The 23,918-nt window shown below is 41.1% G+C and overlaps 1 protein-coding gene across 1 annotated transcript in view; it reads left to right on the top strand.

The window, feature by feature from the left end:
* Positions 1-23,918, top strand: part of PXK (PX domain containing serine/threonine kinase like) — a 70,116-nt gene that overhangs the window by 5,620 nt on the left and 40,578 nt on the right. The window contains 2 exon segments of the mRNA XM_039858555.1: positions 19,638-19,688; positions 21,968-22,015. Coding sequence (XP_039714489.1) covers positions 19,638-19,688; positions 21,968-22,015 — 99 coding nt within the window.

Genomic DNA, 23,918 nt, shown 5'->3' with positions numbered 1-23,918 from the left:
CATAATCAATTTTAGAACATTTTTATTACACCAAAAGAAGCCTCAATCCGTTAGCCTAGACCCTGAAAAGTTTTATAACAGCAGGATGCTAAACTTGGGATGTAGTCGAAGCACAGGTTCTTTAACTCTTCAGGTCTAACTCCTTTAAGAATCTCATCAGAGGGACAGATTCTCCCTAAATACTCATACACATGTTTATATACCTTCTTAGAACCTCACTGACCTGAAGCCTGTTCTTAGGCTGTGGATCTGAGGGTAAAAATCACTGTTAGATAAATATTAAAAGCTGTAAACTTTGAGAATTACTTTTTTTAATTGAAATGATATGTACCTCTAAAAAATGCAGTACACTATCACAGATATCCTACTTTATGAAAATTCTGTACTTAAAACAATAGAATTATGTCCCGTTAGTGTGAAAAAAAATTGCTTTAGGTTGCCGCTTGCTTAGTGCATCTAGTTGTGGTGCCTACATGAGTTGTTAGACAAGGTGGCTCAGGGGAAAGGCAAAGGGCTCTGAGCTGGAAAGCACAATGTCTTAGCCCTAGCCAGGGTTCCTCCTGTTTATCAAAGCACCTCTGTTTATGATACCTAAACAAGGCTGCTGTCATTTCTTTGACATGGCTCATCAGAAGTAGGTCACTTCTCCTCATTAATGTAGTTGAGGCTTTTTTATGGAGGTGGGAGGAGGGAATGAATAGAGTGTTGGTATGGGAGAATCTTGGGTGTAAAAATATCTAAGAACCACCTGTAGAGGTGAAAAGGGAACGCAGTGTTGTTTACCCAGGGCTTGCCTTTGAGCTGGCCCTTCCCAAATGATCTTACAAATGAATCCTGGGCAGGGACTCATTGTACCTTAGTCAGCAGCGCTTTCCTCTTTGCAGAAATAGAGGAAAATGAAGCCTGAATTGAGCCTGCTCACATTAGACCCTTAGTGTCGGGCCAAGGGTCTGGCCGGCATGTCAGCACCCACAGACCCACCAGAGTGCTGGGAATCGCTGGGTGGCACATTGCCATGCTCTGGGTATCTCTGCGTGTGACCATATAGATCACCACATTCACTGGCAGCCTTGCTCTCAGTTATTGCATGAGTACTTCTTATGCTCTGGCTTTCTCCTGGGTACTGTGTCTGCTCTAGGGCTGCAGTGGTGAGCAGGCTCTGCTCTAGGAGCTCTCAGGCTGCTGAGGGTGGAGAGGTGGCTGTGCAGGGAAGGCATACGTCTGCCACAAGCTTCTTCTGCTTCTGGCCATGTCTTTCCCTTTGAGTATTTTTTACTCTAAATCAGCCTTTCATGTCTCTGTGTTGCTGTTTTTATTCAAACTAGCACAGTCCCTGGCACATAGATAATAAGCATTTTGTAAATATTTGTCGAATAAGTGAATTCATCGAATGAATGCAGTTATTTGAGGTGTAGCTCAGGAAACCTTCCTGTAGACTATTTACAGTCTTACCTACCAAGCTGGATATGGTTTTCCTTCCTCTGAAAAATCTCGTTTAGCTTTGGCTAAAAGTTGCAAGCATTTTACACATCTGTTATTTCTTACTACTCTGTTTTCTATGTATATCTTCCCCTCCAACACAGGTGAAATTGTAAATAACTTGAGGAGAGTGACAGTGCCTTAATGACCTTGGACAAATTGCTTAATCTCTCCAGACTCAGTTTCTTCATCTGCAAAGTAGAGATAATAAGAGTGTATTAGGGCTGCTGTGAGAATTAACTGAGCTCATATACATGGAGCATTGTGTACAGAGCTTAGCACATAAGCATCAGCTGTTTTGTTGTCGTTTATTACCTTTGTATTTGCCAGAGTACTGGCAGCTTTTTAGGCACTGGTAGCTTTTCGGCACTCATTTATGTTGAATGGAAAAAGGAAAATTATTTATTTAAAAATTTGTCTCACTGTCAACTATAAGTACTTTGCTAACAAATGGCAAAACAAAAGACCAGTGTTGTCATTTCAAAGATCAACTCCCCTATTTTTTTTTAACTTCAAGGAACACGTTTGGACAGCCAGGCTCAGGGGATGCAGCACAGGGTCTCCTTACTAGGCCTGCCTGGCGCAGATTTGGCTATTGGTGTTCAAAGGTGGTGCAAGAGGTAGAAGAGGCAGGTGGGCCGGGAGGAGGGGCTCAGCCACTAAACTGGCAAATGAGCTTCCTGAGGCCAGGCCTGAAAGGAAGTGGCTCCTGGCAAATGCCCATTTCAGCTCTTCACCTCCCAGTTTTTGTTCATCACTGGAGGAACCCCAACACGGGGGCACACACGTTTGCCCTCTGGCAGTGAAGTGCAAAAATAAACTAGGAAGCCCTTTGCTTTGTTCTTTCCGCTGCCACTTCCCCTGCCAAGTGACCATGCTAACTGACATTTGTGAGGGGGTAGGGGGCAGCTGACACCTTCAGAAAGCTGCTTCCTGAGAAATGCACATGTGTTCTCTATAGCCCAGCTGACTTCCTTTCCCCTAAGTGGACCCGCTCCAGTAGTCAGGCTGTGGGAGTGTACCCTCGGGTTGGGCACACTTTGTGTTGGAAAGCATCCAAGATGCTGGAAACATTAGCCAGCACTTATGAAGAGTCTTCTGTGTGCCAGGCACTGTGCCGTGTACTAAGATAAAAAGATGAATGAAACAGGGAGCTTACATCCTCGTAGAGGTGGCAGATACCTAAACCAAAGGTGAAAGAAGGTATTGAAAGTGTCTGTCTGCCTGGGAGCAGTGAGGGCATGTGGGAATGGCTTCATCCACTCAGGTCCTCCTGGGGTTTAGGGAACTAAGAAAGGCTTAACAGAGCCTTTCAGAGAACATGTTCTAAATCCATGCTTTCCAGGTTTTTATTTTAACTTAACAATCTCCTTTCATAGTAATATCGAATTGTAAAAAAACCCCGTGATTTTATGTCTAAAAAGTATTTTATTTAGATCAGTACATTATTTAAAATTATATTAATGTGTGGGATCTGAATTATACTGGTTTTTTTTTTTTGAAAGAAAAAGTAAAAATTGTGATAAGATGAATACAACTAAGGCACTGATAAAGAGGATCTTCAGACCATTTGCGGAATTACTACTTTTATGATTCTGCTTCTCCTGTTCCTAGCTTCTCACTAACTCATATTTTGCCATTGGCATTTCTTAAGCCTACTTTTAGTAATGCATGGTCCATTATGGGTGTGAGTGAAATCATGTATGACTAAGAGCAAAATCAATTAAAAAGCTGTGTAATGGTCAAAACCATGATGAACCAACTAAATCATGAATATGCTCGTCTGATCTCCATGATTCCTCCCATGCTTCTTGAATGTACACTCAAGAGGCTCTTAGTCTGTTCAAAATTAGAGAAGATAATTAAAGAATTATTTTATTGACGGATTTTTGAAAAGTAGAAATAAAACAGAAGCCGTATAGCTTTTAACACATAAATCTTGAAACACCTTCCAGAGCCCCTAGTTGTTCATCCTGTTCTAAACTGTTACTAACCCACCAGATCCTGACTTGGGTGACCATTTTCTTAGTTCTTCCATCCTGGTTTCATAGGAATGGAGTAAATTCATGACATACAGTGGAGGCCTTAGGGCAGTGCTGTCCAATGGAAATATAACTCAAACAACGCATGTAATTTAAAATTTTCTGGTAGCCATATTAAAAAAGTAAAAAGAAACAAGTGAAATTAATTTAAATTACTAAATCCAAAATATTAGCATTTCAACAGGTAGTCAATCTAAAAATTAGTAATATGTTTTACGTTATGTCATATAAAGATGTTGAAATCGTGTATATTTTACAATTACAACATGTATCAGTTTGGATGAGTTCACATTTCAGGTGCTCAATAGCCACATATTGCTTGTGGCTACTATATTGGATAGCACAGATATAGACATTAAAAATAATAATATCCAGAGGTATGGTTACTAATATAGAAAGAGATTCATGTTATATAAAGAGGAAACAAAGCAAATCATAACACATTGTGTTCAATATGCTTATATTTTCATAAATATCTGTTTATATCTCTAAATAGTCTATAACTGTACTGTCTAATACTGTAGCTACTAGATTAATTTAATAAAATGAAATAAAATTTAAACTTCAGTCACTTAGTCTCACTAGCCACATGTGCTCAGTGGCTGCTGTATGGGAAGTCACATCCTTAGGTCATTACTCTCTTCAAACTGCTGAACTAATTGAGGAAGGCTGAGCTAGAGAATAGGACCTATGAGCCCTGCAACCAGCTGGCTTTGGGTCCATCGAGACCCAGCGCCTCCATGATTTTTAACATTTATTATGTACCTGTTGTTAGATCTTAATAGAAGCATACTGTAGAAGCAAAATAGCCTAGTCAAAGACCTTGTTCCATTTCGGTACAATTGAAATTAACTCATTTGAACTGCTGAGGACTCCATAAATCTGATGTCCACTGTAGGTATGTTCATATAAAAATGCTCCTTCCTGCTTCTTCGGAACTTGCCTAATGTTCCTGGTGGGGCTTATTTAACGTTGTGAAGAGAAAATAGTTTTCGTATTAGTACACAGCTTCTATGAGATGCCCAGATTCCGTTCAGCCAAGATTTACAGACAGCAGTTTGTGTACGTGTAGTAGGAGGTGTGTTGCAAAGTGCAGGTATATTAAAGTCAGGAGAATGTGGGCCAGCTGGTGTTCTGAGAGCTCTACAACTGTATTAACTTATATTACCCAGCCCTGGGTGCCTGCCCTTGCTCTGCCCCTCACTCTCTCCAGCTTCTTCCTGACTTGATGGACTGGTTCTGCCTGTTCGGCTGACTTCTGTTCATCAAAATGGGAATGTGTATGATGTGAAAGCATTCTGCCCAAGGCCATAGAACTTAGGAACTGCTGTCTCCTTGGGTTAGGCAGGCCTCTGGCGAACTCCATTCTCATTACTTCTTAGCTGAGTGTCCTTGTTTAAGGCATTTACCCTCTCTGAGCCTTGGAGTTCTTATAAGAGAGACAAAGTGACAGTTCCAAGCTTTGCTGGGAGATGGAATAAGCTGAGGAACGGAAGGCGTAGAGTAAGCGCTCCATAAACATCACAATTATGACTTTGAGCTCTGTGGAGATCTATGGCAGCGTGGCATGTATAGTCACTTACATACGTGGTTATGAATTGGAATTGGTGTCTCAGGAGAACACAGCGACATTTTTAGGCTAGGTAGAATAAATTTATGTGTAAGTCAACCCTCCGTTATCCTTAGTGATGGTGATGGGTTCTACTATAAATTATTGAAACTCAGTTTCAGGTTTCTTTCCCACCAAATGTTTTACCACCCCTGATGCAAGTGGAAGAGTTAATTTATTTGACTTTCTCTTCTGTTTACCCTGTCTCCCCAGCACAGTAAAAGTGCTGATGAGTCATTAAAACGACCAAAAGTTTCCTCGCCAAAGGAAAAATGAGGATAGCTTACATTTATCATTGATAACATCCTGTGCTCTTATCCACACTCAGATAGTCTCAGTCTTTATCTTATCATTCAGGATTCCTTATTTTAAAGTAGCATGTTTTAAATTACATGTGTAGCAAACTAAGGAACTTTTTAAAAAAATTGTTTTTCCTTATTAGAAAAGTAATATACGCTCATTGAGGATACCCCGAAAAATAGAAAAAAATAAGTAAGAATTTAAACCACATGTAATTTCACCTCCAGAGACAACTGCTGTTAACATTTGGTGTAGTTCCCTCTTCCTATCAGAATAATCACAGAATTTTTTATCCTTTTTTTTTTTCATATTTAACAACATACATTTCCCCCTATGTAATGAAAAATAATTTAATACATCCTTTTAAAGGCTGGCATATTCTTCCACTATATGGATAAACCACATATAACTTATCCTTTCTCTTATTATTGATATCCAGGTTATTTTAGGCTTTTTAATTAGCCACCTTTGAAATTGGGCATGGAAGCTGAGACAATAGATCCTGGAGTAATGATACTCCCTGTTATAAATCAGAGACTGATAAACTTGTTTCCCCTGTTCAAAGAGAATGACTGCTTTTTATTTTTCCTCTGGCGCTCTTCCTAGTGCTGCTTACTCCTGTGCTTGCTGATTAAAGCCATGATCTATTTACCAGCAGACACCTCGTGTTTGCTATTTTCTTAGTAGAAAAGAAGAATTACAAAGCTGGCCTTCGTACTGGATACTGTAAATAAACAATCTCATCTAAGATTCACCACAATCCTGTTGGAAAGGTATGATTTTGCAGATGAATAAACTGAGGCTCAGAGAATTTAGGTCACCAAACTATTAAGTGGCATTTGGGCTTAGAATCCGGTCTCTGTGAATGGAAAGCCACTGCCCTTTCTCCCTGGGGACTTGCAGTAATGGTATGGGGGAGGGGTGCACATTGTGGCTGATCATCACACAGTAACCCACTCCTCTTTTAGTCTCTAGTAGGACTCCCAGTGACCCGTCTTTGGGGCAATGGCAAATGGGGGTAGGTAGAGAAGTGCTCCTAGGAGGAGGAGCATTTCAGTCCTAGCAAGTATTCAGGTCGGTACCAGCTGAGGGTGTGAGGAATGTGGACTGGCCACCTTAGCTACCAGAGCCTACATAAAAATCATTATTTCCAACCAAATTGGAGTTTGTGTGTTTAATTGTCTTTTCTAGCTAGTTAAATATGTGGTGGGTGGTTCTCTGAGATTATGTTCACTGCATCTGTTTCTACACTTTTAGGGCGTTAGCCCAAGGGATATGAGGATTATTGATTAAGTGAAGGTTATACTTCATTTTAATTACCATTTAATTGAGCCTTAGATTTTTGAGGGTTTTTTTTTTCATTGCTTTGATGTAAGATGGAATTCTGGGTTCTCATCTTAGCAAATTATCTAATTTGCTTTGGCATCATTTAAGGGTCATTGTACTGTAGAATGCTACAGGAACTGCTGGTTAAAATGCTTTATCCGTTCTGTAGCCATATCTGAGGTCAAAAGAATTTTTAAGTGCTGTTTTGCAGTATTCCTCCTAGCTGGAACATTGGTTGTCTTTGAAGTTGGTATGGAGACCAGCTCCCCTAGCAGGGCAGGAGCCTGTCCCGCAGAGAAGAGCGTGGACTTCAAAAGGCCTGGAGAAGGGAGAGGCATGAGTGATAGGGCCACTGCATCACACTGCTGGAATCAAAGCATGCTTGTGCTGCGTTCCTTGTCCCTTCTGTGAATACACAGAGGAAACTGGAGAGTTTGTTTTGCATAAAGTTAATGCACATGCTTCTATGATTCCGTCGGTTAGATTTTAAATGAAAGTTATTTCAGTTGGTTGAAAAGGAGATACAGTTGGCTTCCCTCACCTCCCACAATTTAGGTTAAGACAGTGGTGATTCTTCAGGTGCTTTTAAAACCCTTAATGTTTTCATTTGTCTGGGGGGAGGTTTTGCACATTATTGGATTGTGCAGCAATTAAAATAAATCCAAGGTAAATTCCAGCACTGAAAATCTGCAGATGAGACAATGATAAATAATGAATATTCATCAGAGCAAGGAGTAATCATTAATTCTAAGTGAAATATTAAGGACCATAAGCGGTCAGGCAAGTGGCTAGTGAGCTGTGCAGAAGTCCTGCAACTATGAGAATTTCCTCAGAAACCTTGCTGTCCCTTCAGGGTGATACTGCCCACTGCCTGTGAGCGGCAGCTATTGTGCCGTGTGATACTCTTGGTTTGAATATCGATTTTATAAAGGGATGATAAGTCTCAGGGCTTAGGCGATCACATGGAGATTTTCGTGAGAGTGCTATTTGAGTTACCTGGATGGAAGTGCACACGAAAAAGAACAATATGCTTCCTCCTTGGCATAGGTGCAAGCCATCAGTCAACAAATACTCATCATCGAGCGTCTGCTGCATTTTTGCTACTGACCTGACCTAGTACTGGTTGCTATTTGGAATACAAAGAAATGCCTGATTCCAGTCCTTGAAGAATGTAATCCAGTTGGAGAGATCCCTCCTCCCCCAACATAGACCGACATGGGACTGAAATAGCAGTGACATGATTAAAAGGCTGAACTAGGCTTTGAATAGGTAGAACAACAGAGCGAGGGGAGCAAGAGAGGAGCGAGGGGAGTTTAGGGTACAGAAAGTCTGACTGGGTAGAGGGGGGTTTGTGTAGAAAGAAAGGGTTAGGACAGTTTGGTCAGGTGGTGGAAGAACATGGAAGCTAGGTACAGGAATTTGGGTTTTAGCCTGTGGCCAGGGGGATCACCGGAAGGTTCCTGAACAGGGAAATAGCATAGTGTTGGATGTCCAGCAAGGTCGCTTGTGCTCAGCATTCTTTGTAGGCCTTCCTATGAAGGAGGAAGCAGGTTTGGAAATGAACCCAGAGAAGCGGTGTGGCTAGTGGGCACCGAAGACAGACCTGGCCTCCTGGTCCAGATCTACCACTCTCTAGTCAGGCTTTTATCCTCTCAGATTCTCATTTCCCTCACCTATAAATGCGAGTCATTGTTCTTCCTTGCTCACCTCAAGGGGCCGTTGCCAGATTGTGTGAGTGGTGCCTGTGGAAGCCATCACTACAGGGCTCTGCGTGGGGGAATCCTTCCAGTGCTCAAGTTAGGTACCTACTATACCCAAGAAAACAGGAGAGTGGAGTTCTCATGAAGAGGCAAGGAGGGATGAGGGTAGAGGAGACAGGTTTGGTGAGAGCTTGGTTCATTTGTTTTCTTCCTCTCATGAGAGGGTTTTTACTTTTGTAGTGTGAAGCTACTTCCTATTTAAGAAGTTTTAGAACCGTGATTTTCACCCTGGCAGCACAGTAGAATCACTTGGGGAACTTTAAAGACTTACTGATGCCTGTGCCCCTGCTCAGACAAGTTAATCAGAATAATGGAGCTGTAGGGTGTAAGCATAATATTTTTAAAAAGTTCTGTAGGTGATTCTAGAATGCAGCAGGGTTGGGACCCTTTGCTTTAGAGGTAGAGATGTGGGAGGTAATTGTAAAACACCGCTGTAGAGCTGTCCTGTCTTTCTGTACTTTGAGTCTCAGAGTAAATCTGATAGCTGTGTGTGCCAAAAGGGAAGAGAGAAATCACACGGGTTATGCTGGTTTAAAGATTTGCTTAAGTTTTGGCTTTAGCTCCTTTAACACATTTCTTCAAAGTGGTCAGTGTTTATAACTTCGCTAAAGTAATTGGGGCCAGAAAGATTCAAAATAAGTTTTCTTCCTTGGTTTTCCTAAAATTTGCACCAAACTGAGGCTTCTTCGAATACCAGCTACTGTGCAGTGAAATCTTAAATACTTTTTGGGAAACTCAGGAGACACGAAATGCCCATAAGGATGGTTACTTGGAAAATGGCCCGTGTTGGAAGCTTTAATCAATGGTTGTGGCAATGAATGCCTTACTCCTTTCTTCTCAGGATAAGAGTCTGTAGGTCTACATCATTAGGGGTGAACCACCCAAGTTCCACAGACTAGTGAGGACCCCCATCTTCCAGAAGGAGCCAGGCTCAGGGCCCCCCAAGGGCACTTGGGGTTGCCAGCTATGGCAGGTTGGAAGGTCTTAGAGTCAGTGACTTGGGTTCTAGTTCCTAGTCAGATGCTTCCTAGCTATGCAGCCTTGGAGAGCTGAGCTGAGTGAGCTGAAATCTCTTACTCTCTTGGCGACTGTGAGATTTGAATGAGAAGTGTTGAGTAAAGAGCTTAGCAAAACTCCTGGCATAAAATCAGCACTCATTTTCCATTAATTTTTTTTTTCTTAAGTCAGAAATCACATGGTCTTGGTGCCTTTCCAGTTCGAAGAACTTCAGCACCAGATCACACTGACTTGACAAAATGCCCACATGCCAGGGCTTGATAAGCAGCTACCCTGCCCTCAGTGATAAGGGGTGTGGTGTCCTGAGGAGCAGCAGGGACAAGAAGGCCCTCTGGGGAAGTGGCAACAAATAGCAGGGTTTGGAGGCAAGCATAGATCTGTGTGACTCAGGGCTGCCCTACAGGGCTCTTAGCCCTCCCTTCTATGCCTGATAGGCATTGGTGGTTTATCGTTTCTTTTATACATAATGAAAGTTCTGTTCTACATCAGAGAGGGTGACGAAGATGGGAATGATTCACTGGAAGATTTTGGGCTATTGACTCCAGCTCAGGAGGTAGAGGCCTGACTTCAAATGTGGGGTTTTTACTGGTCTCCAGGGCACTCTTCTGCTTTAATAAGAGCCACAGCCTGATTGCAAGCAGTAGACAACCATACTATGTTTTTTAGTTTACAGAATTGGAGATTTGAGGTGAAAGTATTTTCTTTGGGTCAGGCTAGATGGTGGTACCAAGCAAACTAAAATAATTCGAATGTTTTATAGTTAGGGAACAACTTGCCCCATTGAAGTGGAATAAAAATATTTCTGAACAGGATTACCTTATTTTATTTCCATTTGTCTTTCTGTCTTTGTAACCACTTGGTGGATGGGACTTGGGGGCTACACTAGAGCCTCATTCTTAATGTGTCTTTATAGGCAAAACGCGTTGGGTGGTACTTGGAGGCTGTCAGTAACTATGTGAAACTTATAAGTGGATGTACACGTTATAAATGCTGTTGTGTGCGGAGTTCCAGTGGACTGTGGCCAAGAGCAGATGATGACAGAAGTAACGCCCACCAGCACCCCACATCCCAAGCCTCTGTGGACTGGGATGACCTGTTGTACTCAATGCACCTGAACTTGGGTTTCTCAGCCTCAGCACTATTGACATTTGGGGCAAGATAATTCTTTATTGTGGGGGCTGTCCTGTGTTTTGTAGATATTTAGGAGCATTCCTGGTCTCTACCTACTAGTTGCCAGTAGCACTCCCTGCCCCTTCCCTGTGACAACCAAAGATGTCTCCAGATATTGCCAGTTGTCCTCCAACGGCAAAATCACCCTTTTTGGAAAATACTATCCTAAACATAAGAGTGTCTTGGCAGAAACATTAATTAGGATGTCATTTTGAGATAGCATAGTCTGACATCAGCACCCAGGCACTGTCTTGTAGTAGTGCTACCCTTCTGCCAAATACTTTCCCTGAACATTATTGTGTGCTCTTTTGTAGCCAAGTTAAAAAAAATCTAAACTCTATGTCTACATGGAAAGGAATGGAGTCGGACTAAACCTTTCTTGTTCAGAGTTGTATCCCCAGCATGAGCGAAGCACAGGGATTGGAACATGACAGGTGCTTAGCTGACATTGGTAGCAACATCTTTGTAAAACACAGGTCTGAACTTTAAACTCAAAGTATATAAAGTAGGACAGCAAATGTTTACTTAGCACCTACCAAATGCCCCACATTGAGCTGAGATTTTAAAAATTTATTCTTCTGATAAGTCATAGTGAAGCAATGGAGTGATTTTTGCAAATTAACATTTCCTCCCAACTTTAGACATCAAAAAACTTGTCTATGTGTAGTTGTTTGGAATTACTCAATTATATGTGCTAATTTTAGCTCTACTGTATGAATATAAAATCCCAGAAAATTTTCCAGTAAGACAGTTCTGAGAAAAAAAATTTCAAAGCTAAAGGACTGATTCCAAAATACAAGAATGTCAGATGTTTTTAGCATTTTGGCTTTCCCAAAATTGTTCAGGATTAATTGCATTAGCATATTGCTTGAGAGATTTGCCACTACACAAATCAGTTTTGAAACATTAATTTTATTTTATATTATTTTTCATCTCTTCATATTTTAATGGCATATTTCTGAAGGCTAAAAACAAAAAGGCCATGTCTAGAAAACTACAGCTCTGCTTTCAGAACCCAACCAACAGCTGTCAGTCTGTGTGTGTGTGTGTGTGTGTGTGTGTGTGTGTGTGTACTCACTTAAGTGCACCTACCTATGCCAAGTGAACACATGTGCTTATTTGTATTTTAGTGTCTGTATTGGTTCATTTCACCTCACTTTTATATAATATAATTAACAAAATCTATCACATCCGATGGTCTACCTAAGCATCATAATAACTTGTATAAAGTAGGCAGGGTCAAGATTACTATCCCCTTTTTAAAGATATAAGAGAGGTGAGGCTCTAAGAGGTCCAATGGGTTGCCCAAGACCACCTAGCTAGGAAGTGACAGCACTAAGGTTCGTAGCAGGATCTTTTATACTTATCCAGAGCTCTTGAGGTTGTGGTTCTTGACTCTGGCTACACGTTAGAATCACCTAGAGAGCTTTTGAAACCCACCATTGTCTGCCCCAATCCCTAAAGATTCTGATTCAATTGTTCTGGAGGTGGCAGTGTTTTTTAAGGCCCGCAGTAATTCTAACATGCAGGCTGGTTGAGAACCGCTGCTCCAGGGCTTGGCGATGTCAAGCAGGAGCCGTGCATGGGGGTGTCCCAGGCATCTGATTATGCTCACATCCCCTCCATGTGAATGCGGGCGGGTTCCAGTCTTTTCTCTCTTCAAGGTCTGTCTCTGTATCTACTTCTCAAGATCAGATCCTCTATTTCTGCTGTATCGATCTAACTCCCCACCCTCTCCCAGTCTGTGGAGACTTAAAAGGATGCTCAGCTCAACCTGGTAAATGAAGAGGCTACTGGCCAGGTTCCCCACAGTTGTGGCCACCCGTTCAGGGCCACACCGTTGTCTCACTAAGAGGGAGGGAGGAGAACCAGCTCCACCTAGCCCTGTCAGCCAGGAGAAGGCCAAGGAGGAGAGGAGCAGCTGCCTTAGCGACGTAGGGTGAGAGGAAAAAGTGAAAAGACACAGAAAGAAGGGACAGTAGAAGAGGAGAGCTGATTCATTTGAGGGTTATACTGACCAGCTTACTGCTAAAGCCTTGGAGAGAGCTCATCTCACTCAGCCTTCTGCAAGAGAAGCAGCCTAGCACAGTGGTTAGGAACACAGACTCAGCAGTGGCCTGCCTGGATTTGAATCCTGGTTTCTGTTCACTAGTTATGTGACTTTAGGCAAGTACTTAACATCCCTGTGCCTCAGTTTTCTTGTCTTTAAAATGGTGATGATAACAATGGCTGCCTGTCTCAGAGGGTCTCTGGGAGGATTCGGGGAGTTCATGTAAAGTCCCTGACATAGCACAAGTAATGGGTTGGAGTTAACCATTATTATTCTGCATCATTTGATGCCTTGGAACTCTCCCTTCTGGAAATTCTTCCTATCTTCCTGAATGTTCCTTCTCAGTCTCCTTTGCTAGTCCCATTCCTCTGCCCTCACTCTGAGTCCTTGGTTCTCAGCCCCAACTCCATTTTACAACCCCCTGAGGAATATTTACAGCTTCAATCCCAGAAATTTAGATTTAGTTGGTCTGGGGCAGGGCGCAGATGCTGGTGTTTTTCAAGTTTCCCGGCTGATCCAAATATGCTACCAAGGTTGAAACCCACTCCCCTAGATGTGGATACTCCCTAAGACTGTACTCTTGGCCCTCTTTTCTCCTCACTTGTCTTTCCCAAGATGATTTGCCTCCTTCCCGTGGCCTTAATTATCATCCATATGCTGGTGACTCTCAAATCCATATACCCTGATAAGACTTTTCTCTTGAACTCCGTATTTCCAACTCTTTACTAGACATCTTAATTTCCAAATGTATGGAGATAAAGTTGTTCTTAACAGTCTCTTAACCTCCTGGATATCTTTACTGAGATGTACTCCAGAACCTCATCCCAAGTACATGTCCTAATCAGAACTCAATATTTTGCACTCTCCCCAAACCTGTTCCAGCTCTTCTGTTCCCTATCTCTGTCACTTCCAACCATTCACACAAGGCAAGAACCCGGTGGTCACCCAGGAATCCTCTCCCTCATCATCTCCCACATCCCATCAGGCACAAAACCCTATCAGTTAGTTCCCTTTTAAGGCCCTCTTCAGTATCCCCACTGCCGTAACTCAGATCCTCTTTGTCTCTTGCCTGCACAGTTTGCTGTAAGAGCTTCCTCACCTGTCTCCCAGCCTCCAGCTTTTTTCGGCTGCCTTCTTTCCCCATTCTCTTCAACAACCTAAGAGCTAGTTTTCTGAAATGCAAATCACTTCACTGTTGAAGCCCTTCAGGATAAAAGCACAACTTCAAATAGCCCTTTACTATTAGTCCCCTTCCATTAGCCTCTCCCAAAGTGACCTCTCTATCCCACCCTCTGTACTTCAGTTCTCCAAATATGCCAGGCTGTTTGACACCTCAAGGCTTTTGCATATGCTATTCCCCCTGCCTTAAATGCCTTTCCTTCTTTCCCCTCTCCTATTCTGCCCACATTTACAAACTAGCTGAAGTACTAGCTCTTCTAAGAAGTGTTACCTGACTCCTCAAGTTGAACTGACCACTCTCTTTGTGTCCCTACTGCACCCCGTAGTTATCTCTATTATCTCTGTTATGTTGTTTCTCACACTACATTTTACTTCTTTATTTTCATGCCTGTCTCCCCTCCTAGACTGTGAAGGCATGGGCCATATCTTATTTGTGTTTGAAGAATGAGATGAGTAAGGGAGGAGATCAGACTCCAAGTCCTGTAGAGAATTTACAGACTGCTGAGTTCCCTTGGCTAAAATACTGAGTTAAGAATGCTTTGGCTTATGGCTCTGGATTGTGAAGGGTAACTCAACTCCTGCAGTCAAGCAGAGAGGCTTGATATGAGTGAAGAGATCCAAATAAGCCATGGCCAGCCAATGCGCCCCTAGGTTTTTCCCCTGGGTATGCCTTCTAGGCCTTACTGCTGGAAGCTCTGACTGCCACAACACCTGGTGCCCCTTTATGGCCTCACCAAGGAGAGTGGGGTCTTCTTTCCCTTCTTTCATTTTAGATCAGGCCGGAATGCCTCCAGAGGAACCTGTAGAGAGAAACCAAGCAAAACTAAAAGCAAGTAAGCAAGTAACCAAGCAAGCATTCAGAAATACAGAAATGGACAGAATACAGAAGTCTGATTCTAATTTGTCAACCCTGCCTAAGGGAGCACCTTTCCTCCCACCCTTGCCCAAGGAAGAGATGAGGCAAGAATCCTAGTCCCACCCTAGGCAGGTTAACAGCTGAAAAGGTAAAAATCTTAACAGCCAGGGAAATTAAAGGAAGCCCTCATCCTCCACAGAAGTGAAAGGTCAATGCCATCCGTGGTCTTGAGCAATAGAAAAAGTCAAGGGCCCAGAGAATAACCCACAGACAAAATGTGATCTCTGAGACACCTAGGGCAATGTTGGTCTCACTAACAGCTGGATCTGCCATGACCAACCCTTACTAATATTCCTAGAATCCTTGCCATATGTCAGCACTGTGCCAAGCACTAGATTAGCCTGAGTAACCCTCACAAGAATCCTATAAAGTAGGGACTATTATTATTCCTGTTACAAATGAGGAAACTGAGTCTTAGCTAGGCTAAATGACTTGTCCAAGATGACAAAGCTCGTAAGTGGGTAAGCTAGAATTCAGACTCAGTCTGACTTCAAAACCCCAGGCTCTTAACCTCCATGGTATACTGCCTAACACACTTAGCAGGTGATCATTCAATATTTGTTAAAGGTAATAATAATAGCTAACCTTTATTGAACATTTAACAATGTTTCAAGCTCTTCTAAGCACTTTATACGCATTGTTTTATTCACTAGATAGGTACTATTATTCTCATTTTATAGATGTGGACCCTGAGGCTTAGAGAAGTTAAGAGCAAGAGCATTGTCCATGGTCCCAAAGCTAATAGGAGAAAGAACTGGGATGTAAACCCAGGGTAGGTGGATAAATGAATGACCAGAGGCACAGAAACTCCCCCCTCCCCCACACTCCCTGCACCCCAGCACAACTACCGTGAAGGCAAGAAAGAGCCTTCTCACGTGCTCTGACAAAGTGACTTGACACGTTGATTAAGGCTGTCTGTGGGCTTTTATCTCATGTCTTGGCAAAGACAGCTCCAGCCTGGATAGTTCTGCCAAGTTCAGGGCCCAGGGTACTCAGAGGTGACCCTAGAAAGCTGGGCTAGTTCCTCTTTTCTCCCAGGCCTCCCCGGAGCACCCTCTCACCAGCTGTACCTATTCACAATAGTCTGGCCCTTGGAATCTGGTTGGGTTTGGGGGCCCCAATATCCAGAAAACCAGAGCCTCTAGGACCTTCTCCCAAGCGACAGTTTTCAGCTCTCTGGTTCCTTTGGTTCCTGATTCTCCAGCTTGGCATTCCTGATGGGAACCCTTGCAGAGAGCCATCCTGGCACCTAAGGAAAGAGAAAGAAAAGAGGGAGGGAGACTAGGATTTGGCTAGTCTTTTAGAAGGACGGAGCCAATTCTTAGTCTCCCTCCCCATCTCCTCACCCTCCCCAAAGCCTTGCAGGCTGCTCCACTACTTCCAACCCAGCCTGAAACACTAATTTTATAACCCCACAGGGAACCAACTAAGCATGGTGCCAGGCTCATCACTGATTCTCTTATAATTGAGGGGATATTATTGAATATATCATTCTTAACATATTCTAGAGGAGACAGAAATTCCTGCTAATATAGACTTTATCAGCCTTTGCTAAATAAACAGAATGGAAATGAATGATTGCGTAATAAGATCTATTTTAAAATCCAGTTACCAGGTTAACAATGCTTATATGGCTTTATTTTCTAAATAACCTACTTAAATCAGAATTAATTTAGTAGAAAGGATTTGTTGAATACATGTAGCTAAGCATGCGTTGAGTAGTGACTATGAATAATGCCTAAATCATATTATCCAATGATAATAAAACAATTCTGAGCATTTGAGGGAAAAAATGTTAACATATTTTGTACAATTTAATCTATACCTTCATCATAAGTCCTGTGGGTATAAGCAGAAGGCTGGACTAGGTCTGTGCTTCCTGTTTACTTATTAGTAAGCATTACTTGGGGAGGCTATTAAAACTTCTGATTCCTAGGCTTTTATTCTAGAGATTCTGATTCAGCAAGTCTGATATAAGGCCTGGGAACATTTATTTTTAATACCTTTACCTCTCCCTTCTTCCTAGGAGCAGGGAGATTTTAATGATCAGGCAGGTTTGGGGGTTACTAGGTTTGGTTTCTTTGGAAAATGCCATCACTGCATACCTAGTCTAACTTTTTACTTGTTTTCTTAATCATGGCCTTTTCTATCTGACCATACATATAAAATGCAAACTTTCAGCACTAAAAATCATTGATCTTAGTCTTTTGACAGCTACCACACCTAGTTCTGAATCCTAAAGTTAAACTTTTTATTTGAGAAAATTATAGATTCACATACAGTTGTAAGAAATAATTCAGAGAGAGCCCATATAGCCATTACTCAATTTCTTTCAATGATAATGTCTTAACAAAACTAGCACAATATTAAAGCCAGGATGTTAATACCGATACAGTCAAGATGCAGAACATTTCTGTTTCGGGGAGGAAAAATTTTCCTCTACCCTTTCAGGTTCTTCTGGTTGGTCTAATGACCAAATTGACAAGACACAAGAGAAAAACAAATTTAAGTTTAATAACATGTATATCTCCTGTATATGTGGGAGAGACCTAGGAAAGCTGAGTAACTTGCCAAAATGGCAGAAACCATCACTTTAAATACCACTTTCTGCTAAAGATAAAAGATGTTGAAGATGGCGAGTAAGTTGTAGAAGGTTTCAGGAAAAGCATTGAAAAGAAGGGTAAGATTGTTATGAAGATTTAAGCCCCACCTTCTTCACTGATAGTGAAAGCAGGTTTCGCACAATGAGGGAAACACCACACAAATGGAATTTACCTTGTCAGTGTAAAAGTCCTTTACAAAGGGTAACTTCTGCTTAATTTTCAGAGCTTCTCCTATGTCTGCTGTTTCTTAAAATTAACTAGCCTAAAATAGTCAACATCACCAAAGTAGCATATTTTGGGGTGGCAAACTCTGCTCCCCTTCATCATCAATCCAAGCACCCTCATTTCTTAGTTCATTCAGGCTGTTATAACAAAATACCATAAACTAGATGGCTTATACACAATAGAAACTTATTTCTTACAGTTCTGGATGTTGGAAGTACAAGATCAAAGTGCCAACATAATCACCTTCTAGTGAGGGTCTTTTTTCTGGTTCATAGCTGGCACCTTCTCATAATGTCCACACATGATGGAAAGGGCAAGGGATTCCTCTGAAGCTTCCTTTATGAGGCACTAATTCCATTATGATAGCTCCTCTTATGACCTAAGTACCTCCCAAAGGCCTCCAATCCTAATATATCTTTGGGAGTTAGTATTTCAACATATAGATTTTGGGAGACATAAAACATTCAAACCATAGCACCTCACTTTGCCTTTCTGTAGCCACACCAGTTTCCTTCCCATATATGCCCTGCTACCCCAGCCTTGGCTCTTGGCAACCTGTTCTCCTTATCTATAATTTTGTCATTTCATGAATGTTATATAAATGGAATCATATACAATGATTTACAATGGGGTTAACATCCTGATAAAGCTATCGCAAATTGAAAATATCATTAAGTCAAAAATACATCTAATACACCAAACCTATCTACTGAACCTAGCTTAGCCTAGCCTACTTTAAACGTGCTCAGAATGTAATATCCCCAAATCACTGGCAACAGTACAGTGTAGAGTATCTGTTGTTTACTCTCGTGATCCTGTGACTGACAGGGAGCTGTGGCTCACTGCCGCTGACCAGCATCCCGAGAGAGTATCCTCCTGCATGTTGCTAGCCCAGGGAAAGATAAGAAATTCAAAATTTGAAGTAGGGTTTCTACCGAATGCTTATTGCTTTCGTACCACTGTAAAGGCAAGAGAGAAAATCATAAGTTAGAGACTGTCTGCAGTTTATTTTATTTTGGGATTGGCCTTTCATTCAGCATAATTCTCTGGAGATTCATCAAGTTGTTGCATGTATCAATAGTTTATTCCTTTTTGTTGCCGAGTAGTATGTTATGATGTGGATGTAGCAGAGTTTAACCATTCACCTGTTAAAGGACATTTGGCTTGTTTCTACTTTGGGGCTCTTACTAATAAGCTGCTGTGAACATTTGAGTACAAGTTTTGTATGAACATAAGTTTTCATTTCTTTGGGATAAATGCCCAGGAGTGCAATTGCTGGCTTATATGATAGATGCATGTTTAAGTTTTTAGGAAACTGCTAAACTGTGTTTCAAAGTGGCTATACTACTTTACATTCCCACAGGCAACATATGAGTGATCCAGTTTCTCTGTATACTAGCCAGCATTTGGTATTATTATTATTTTGTTTCAGCCATTGTGATAGGTATATAGTGATATCTCATTGTGGTCTTAATTTGCATTTTCTTGATGACTAGTAATGTTGAACATCTTTTTATGTGCTTATTTGCCATCTGTATGTCCTCTTGAAAAGGTTGTGTATTCTGCTGTTGTTGGATGGAGTGTTCTATAAATGCTAAATAAATCTGTTGATAGTTGGTATTGTGTAGTTCTTTATTTTTACTGGTATTCTGTTTAGTTGTTCTATCAGTTGCTAAGAGAGGGGTGTTGACGTCTCCAACTCTAATCGTGGATTTGTCAATGTCTTCTTTCAGTCCTGTCAGTTTTTGCTTCACATATTTTACATCTCTTGCTTTTGGTGCATGGACATTTAAGATTGCTGTGTCTTGCTGGTAGATTACCCTTTTATCTTTACGTAATGTCCTTCTCTGTCTCTAGACATTTTCTGTGCTCTGAAGTCTACTTTATCTGATACTTCCACTTATTTTTGATCTTCTGATTTGAGTGTTTTATAATTGAGGTTCTTCTCCCCTCTTTTTTAGGAATATATCATTCGGGTACAAAGAGGAATTTCTGTAGAAAACAGCTGGCAGGTAAGCCTTTCTTTGTTATTAGAAAAATTTTTTAAAATTTTAAACAAAATTTTGACTTACAGCATTTAGATATCTGGAAAAATCAGAACATGCATAAATATAAATCATACTTCTTTTAGATATAAACCTTTAGCTTTAAGACATGTATATATAAGCCTTCCTATTCCCAGTTGTTTGGTTTAATTTGTGTAAGATGCTACCATGGAAAGTGTCTAGGGATTTGTTCTCCAGCTAGATCCAGAGAAAGTAGGATAGACAATTTACTTGTTTTGTTCCTAGAAGTTCAGACCTCCTCTGCAGCCATGGTTTGGGTGGAGGAAGTTAGATTCAGTCCACCAGGTAGAAAGGCGAGACTGTGCCCTGGGTGTTAAAGTTTGAACACTGCATTTCATGGACTCCCAAGTTCACTCGTGGGCAATTTCTAGTGTTGTTTCCCTCATTGACTATTGGTGGGGGGGTCTTCTTACAGCCCTAGGGTCTGCTTTCCTCAGTGGTGGCTCAGAGAGAAAAAAAACTTCCTGCATAGATCCAGAGGTCCTTCCATCCCAGCTGCCTTGCAGAGGGTCGCAGAATTCTGTATAGAGGCTATTTCTTTCCTGTTTTAGTAATTGTAATTACCTTCCTCCTGTCCCATCTTCTAAAACTCTTACTTTGTCCTTCACGGCCCAGCTTGAACCTTACCTCTGTTAAAGAATAAAATTCAACTGAGTAAATTCGAAGACCTAATTGGCTTTATTAAATGATTCATGAATCAGGCAGCATCCCATCTAGCAACTAGAGAGGTGCTCCAATGAGTTGTATAAAATGGAAAGTTTTTATAGGTAGAAAGAAAGTAGACGAAGAAGTTAAAAGAGTGGATCATTACCTCACTACTGTTGATCAGGAAATTCCAGACTGATTTAAAATCCCACTCCTGGGTGAGGCTGAAACTGCAATTAGGTTAGTTATTAAGTTTTGGTTTGATGACTTGGCTCAGCAAAAGTGATTCTATTTTGGTCTGTTTCTTTTCTTTCTTCTTCTTCTCTCTCTCTGTATTTTATTTATTTTTTTTTTTAATAACACTTTTACTCTAAGCAATCTTTGACCACAGTGGCCCACACTTGGTCTTTTCTTTGCCTGAAATTTCAAACTGCTTTTGTTTGACTAATTCTAATATTTAACATCTATTGAGCATTTATTGTTAGGCACTTGTTCAAGCACATTAATTCACTTAACCTTTTAAAACATTTCTGTATGGTAGTATTAGCTCCATTTTACATTCAAGAAATAAATAACTGGTCTGAGGTCACACTCAAATCAGTGACAGAACGGAGTTGAAATTCACTTATTCTCTATGGTTAACCACTATGCTACCTTTGAACTTATCAGGGATGGCTTTATATTTAACGCTTGGATGTGAATTTGACAAGCAGGGCCAACAGCAGTATCCCACCAGAAAAATCAACCCTTGATACAATTTTCTAGATTCAATGCATTAGAATCCCAGGGGATAAGTTACAAAAATGTAGACTCTTGAACACCCCCCTAGACCTCCTGAATTAGATTCTCTCTGGTGGGCTCTGTGGCAGGCTTCAGGTAAGTCCTCTATAAGCTACCATTTGAGAATCATCAGAAATGGCTGAAGTCAAACTATTCAAAAGCTAAATAATTTCCTTGCCCAGAGCCGGAAGAGCTAATAGAATCTGGCTGTGGCCTAATCAGTGGCATCAACACAAGTCAGAAAGAATGTATAGACAGTGGAAGGTGAACTGTCTACCAAAATGGGAAACATGGGGAATCTGGGAGAGGTGTGGCCTCTCCGCCTGCAGGCGCAAGTTCAGTCTCTAGAGTAGTGGGATCTCAGGTCAGGTGAGGGAAGTTTTATCCATGGTGAGGTCGAAATGGCTCAAAACTGTCCGCCTCTTTTTACTTTGGTTTCACAGTCAGTAAAACATTTTCTTTTTTGGTAAATTGTTAATTTATCTTTCCAGATACCTGGTTAATAAGAAAGATTTAAATGCCTATTCACCCTGAAAGTGAATACATTATCACCCTCTCTTACCTGTCAGTGTCTTGTGAGTTTGGCTGGCATTAACCAGTTTCCCATGGCTCAGCCAACTCTGGCACACTGCTAGATCTGTTTTCTGCGCCTGCCAAGTTAAGCAAGTTAAGCACCGGGTGTAAGCTTCACTACCCTTAGTGCAAGTGCCTCGGCTCTTGAATGCCAGTAAAGATTAAATAAGGAAATGAAAAATGATTATCTTTGCTGAATTAAAAAACTATTGTCTTGTCTCTTACAGATTGTTAGGAGATACAGTGACTTTGATTTGCTGAACAACAGCTTGCAGGTAAATATTTTAAAACACTAATGACACACATTGATTGCTTGGGGTGTCTTAGAAACCAGTTGGAAATGGCACTATCAGGAATAAGAAATTAGCAAATTTCCCTGGCAAAGGAGGTAAACAGATGATGTATGGCTCTAAAAATAAACTTTTGAGAGCAAACATGTGATTTATAATAGTCACCCTGCAACTGAGTACCTTTGTGACGGACTGCATTCTTACCACAGTCATGGGATGCTGTATATTATCTCCTTTTTGCAGATTAGTATTGAGCAAATGGAGTACTAGGGTTGTTCGCTGAGATGGAGGTGGAACTCTCTCAGACTCTCTCCATTAAACTAGGCTGCATTGCAGGTCAACATTCAGCAGTAACTGGAGACTTTTTTTTTTTTTTTGGTAACTTTTCCTCTTAAATCTATATTTCTGAATCCCTTTGATTTAAATGTTCCTAACTTGGTGGCCATAGTGGAAAGAAAGATGAGCTGCAAAGTCTTTCTCTGAAAACACTGCTGGTAATGATTGAAGGGTCCTAGAGGGGCTTTAGTACTATAGGAAAGACTGGCAATACTACTCATGTCTTCAATTGACAGATTGGTCTTCAAGTGCTGTGTATTAGAGAAGACTATTGGATTTGTGTCATATCTCAGATTTGTTCGGTAACACAAAACCCTTTAAACCCGAGCCAGAGCTCTTGGCTTATTACCAGCTTAGCTGGAAGGTGAAGGAGTGCTCCCTTCATTGGTGAGCTAGCTATCATCACCTAACTTAATCTGAGTGACCCCTGATCCTGTCTAAAAAGGTCAGGAGGAATGCTGGCCGGAAAGGAGCGTAATGCTTCCTTCCCTTCAAAAGGCCGTGTTTTATCGATCAGACTTTGGAAAATAGCGTTTGTAGAGTCCACACTTTAACATTATTTACAACACTGCTAAAAGCATGACTGCCTTATTTTCCTTCTGATAGAATTGGGCTGAGTATCTGCAAACCTTTGTGTAATTGCCATCTGGCCATGCATTTGACACATGTTGTCTTTTAAAATTTTAATTATAGTATGACCATTTTCAATCTCCAGATAGAATAATGGCAGAGATTGAATTCTCCTCATAGGTGGGTTTAGTTGGTTTCATTTATGGATTTTAATAGCATATTCTTTACTCTTAGACAAAAGCTGGGCCCGTGATGACATTGTAGATGAGGCACCAATGTGCAGTTCATTCCAGTGGCGGATAGTCCCCTTAAGTCCCTCCAAACATTTCCACGTGACATTTCCGCAGTTACGTGAGCATTTGAAAGTTAAGCCTACTATGTGTTTTCACCTTTATGCACACGTGAACTTTTGCCCAGTTTTAAAGAAGGGGGAGTCATCTTTGTACAGTGTTGTTCAGCCAGGGCTGAGTAAGAATTGTGGGAGAAATATTTCTAAACTTGAAATTGCCTAGGCCCAACCCCTAAGAATGGGAGATGGGGAAGGGTTTTATATTCTGTTCATTCTTGCTTTGGGGATATAAAGTTGAGTCTCTGTGACTAATCAATTATGGCCTTTTTACTATAATAGAATTTTGTTCTTGCTTCAGTGTAATTTTCCCTTTTAAAATGAGTACTTTCAATGTGCATTTTATTTCAAATGCAAATATTCATGTATATTGATGTTGGCTTGTGTTGGGCAGGATATGGCCAGACCTCATTTCAAGTGGGAGGTTTTTCTAGATTCAAGTAAACAAACAGAAGAAAGTACATACGGCTTTTTGGCAACAAAATAATTTCAAAACAACTTCCATAAAACAGACCAAAAGGATTCCAAAACCACAAAATAAAACTGTGACCATGATTTTCAGTGTCTGATTACCCTTCTGACAGATAATGAGTTCCTGCTGAAGAAAGAGAAATATAATACACATATGCAGAGTTG

Source organism: Pteropus medius, unplaced genomic scaffold, assembly GCF_902729225.1.
Source record: "Pteropus medius unplaced genomic scaffold, Ma_sr-lr_union100, whole genome shotgun sequence".
NCBI lineage: Eukaryota > Metazoa > Chordata > Mammalia > Chiroptera > Pteropodidae > Pteropus > Pteropus medius.
This window is presented reverse-complemented; position numbering and strand designations above follow the sequence as displayed.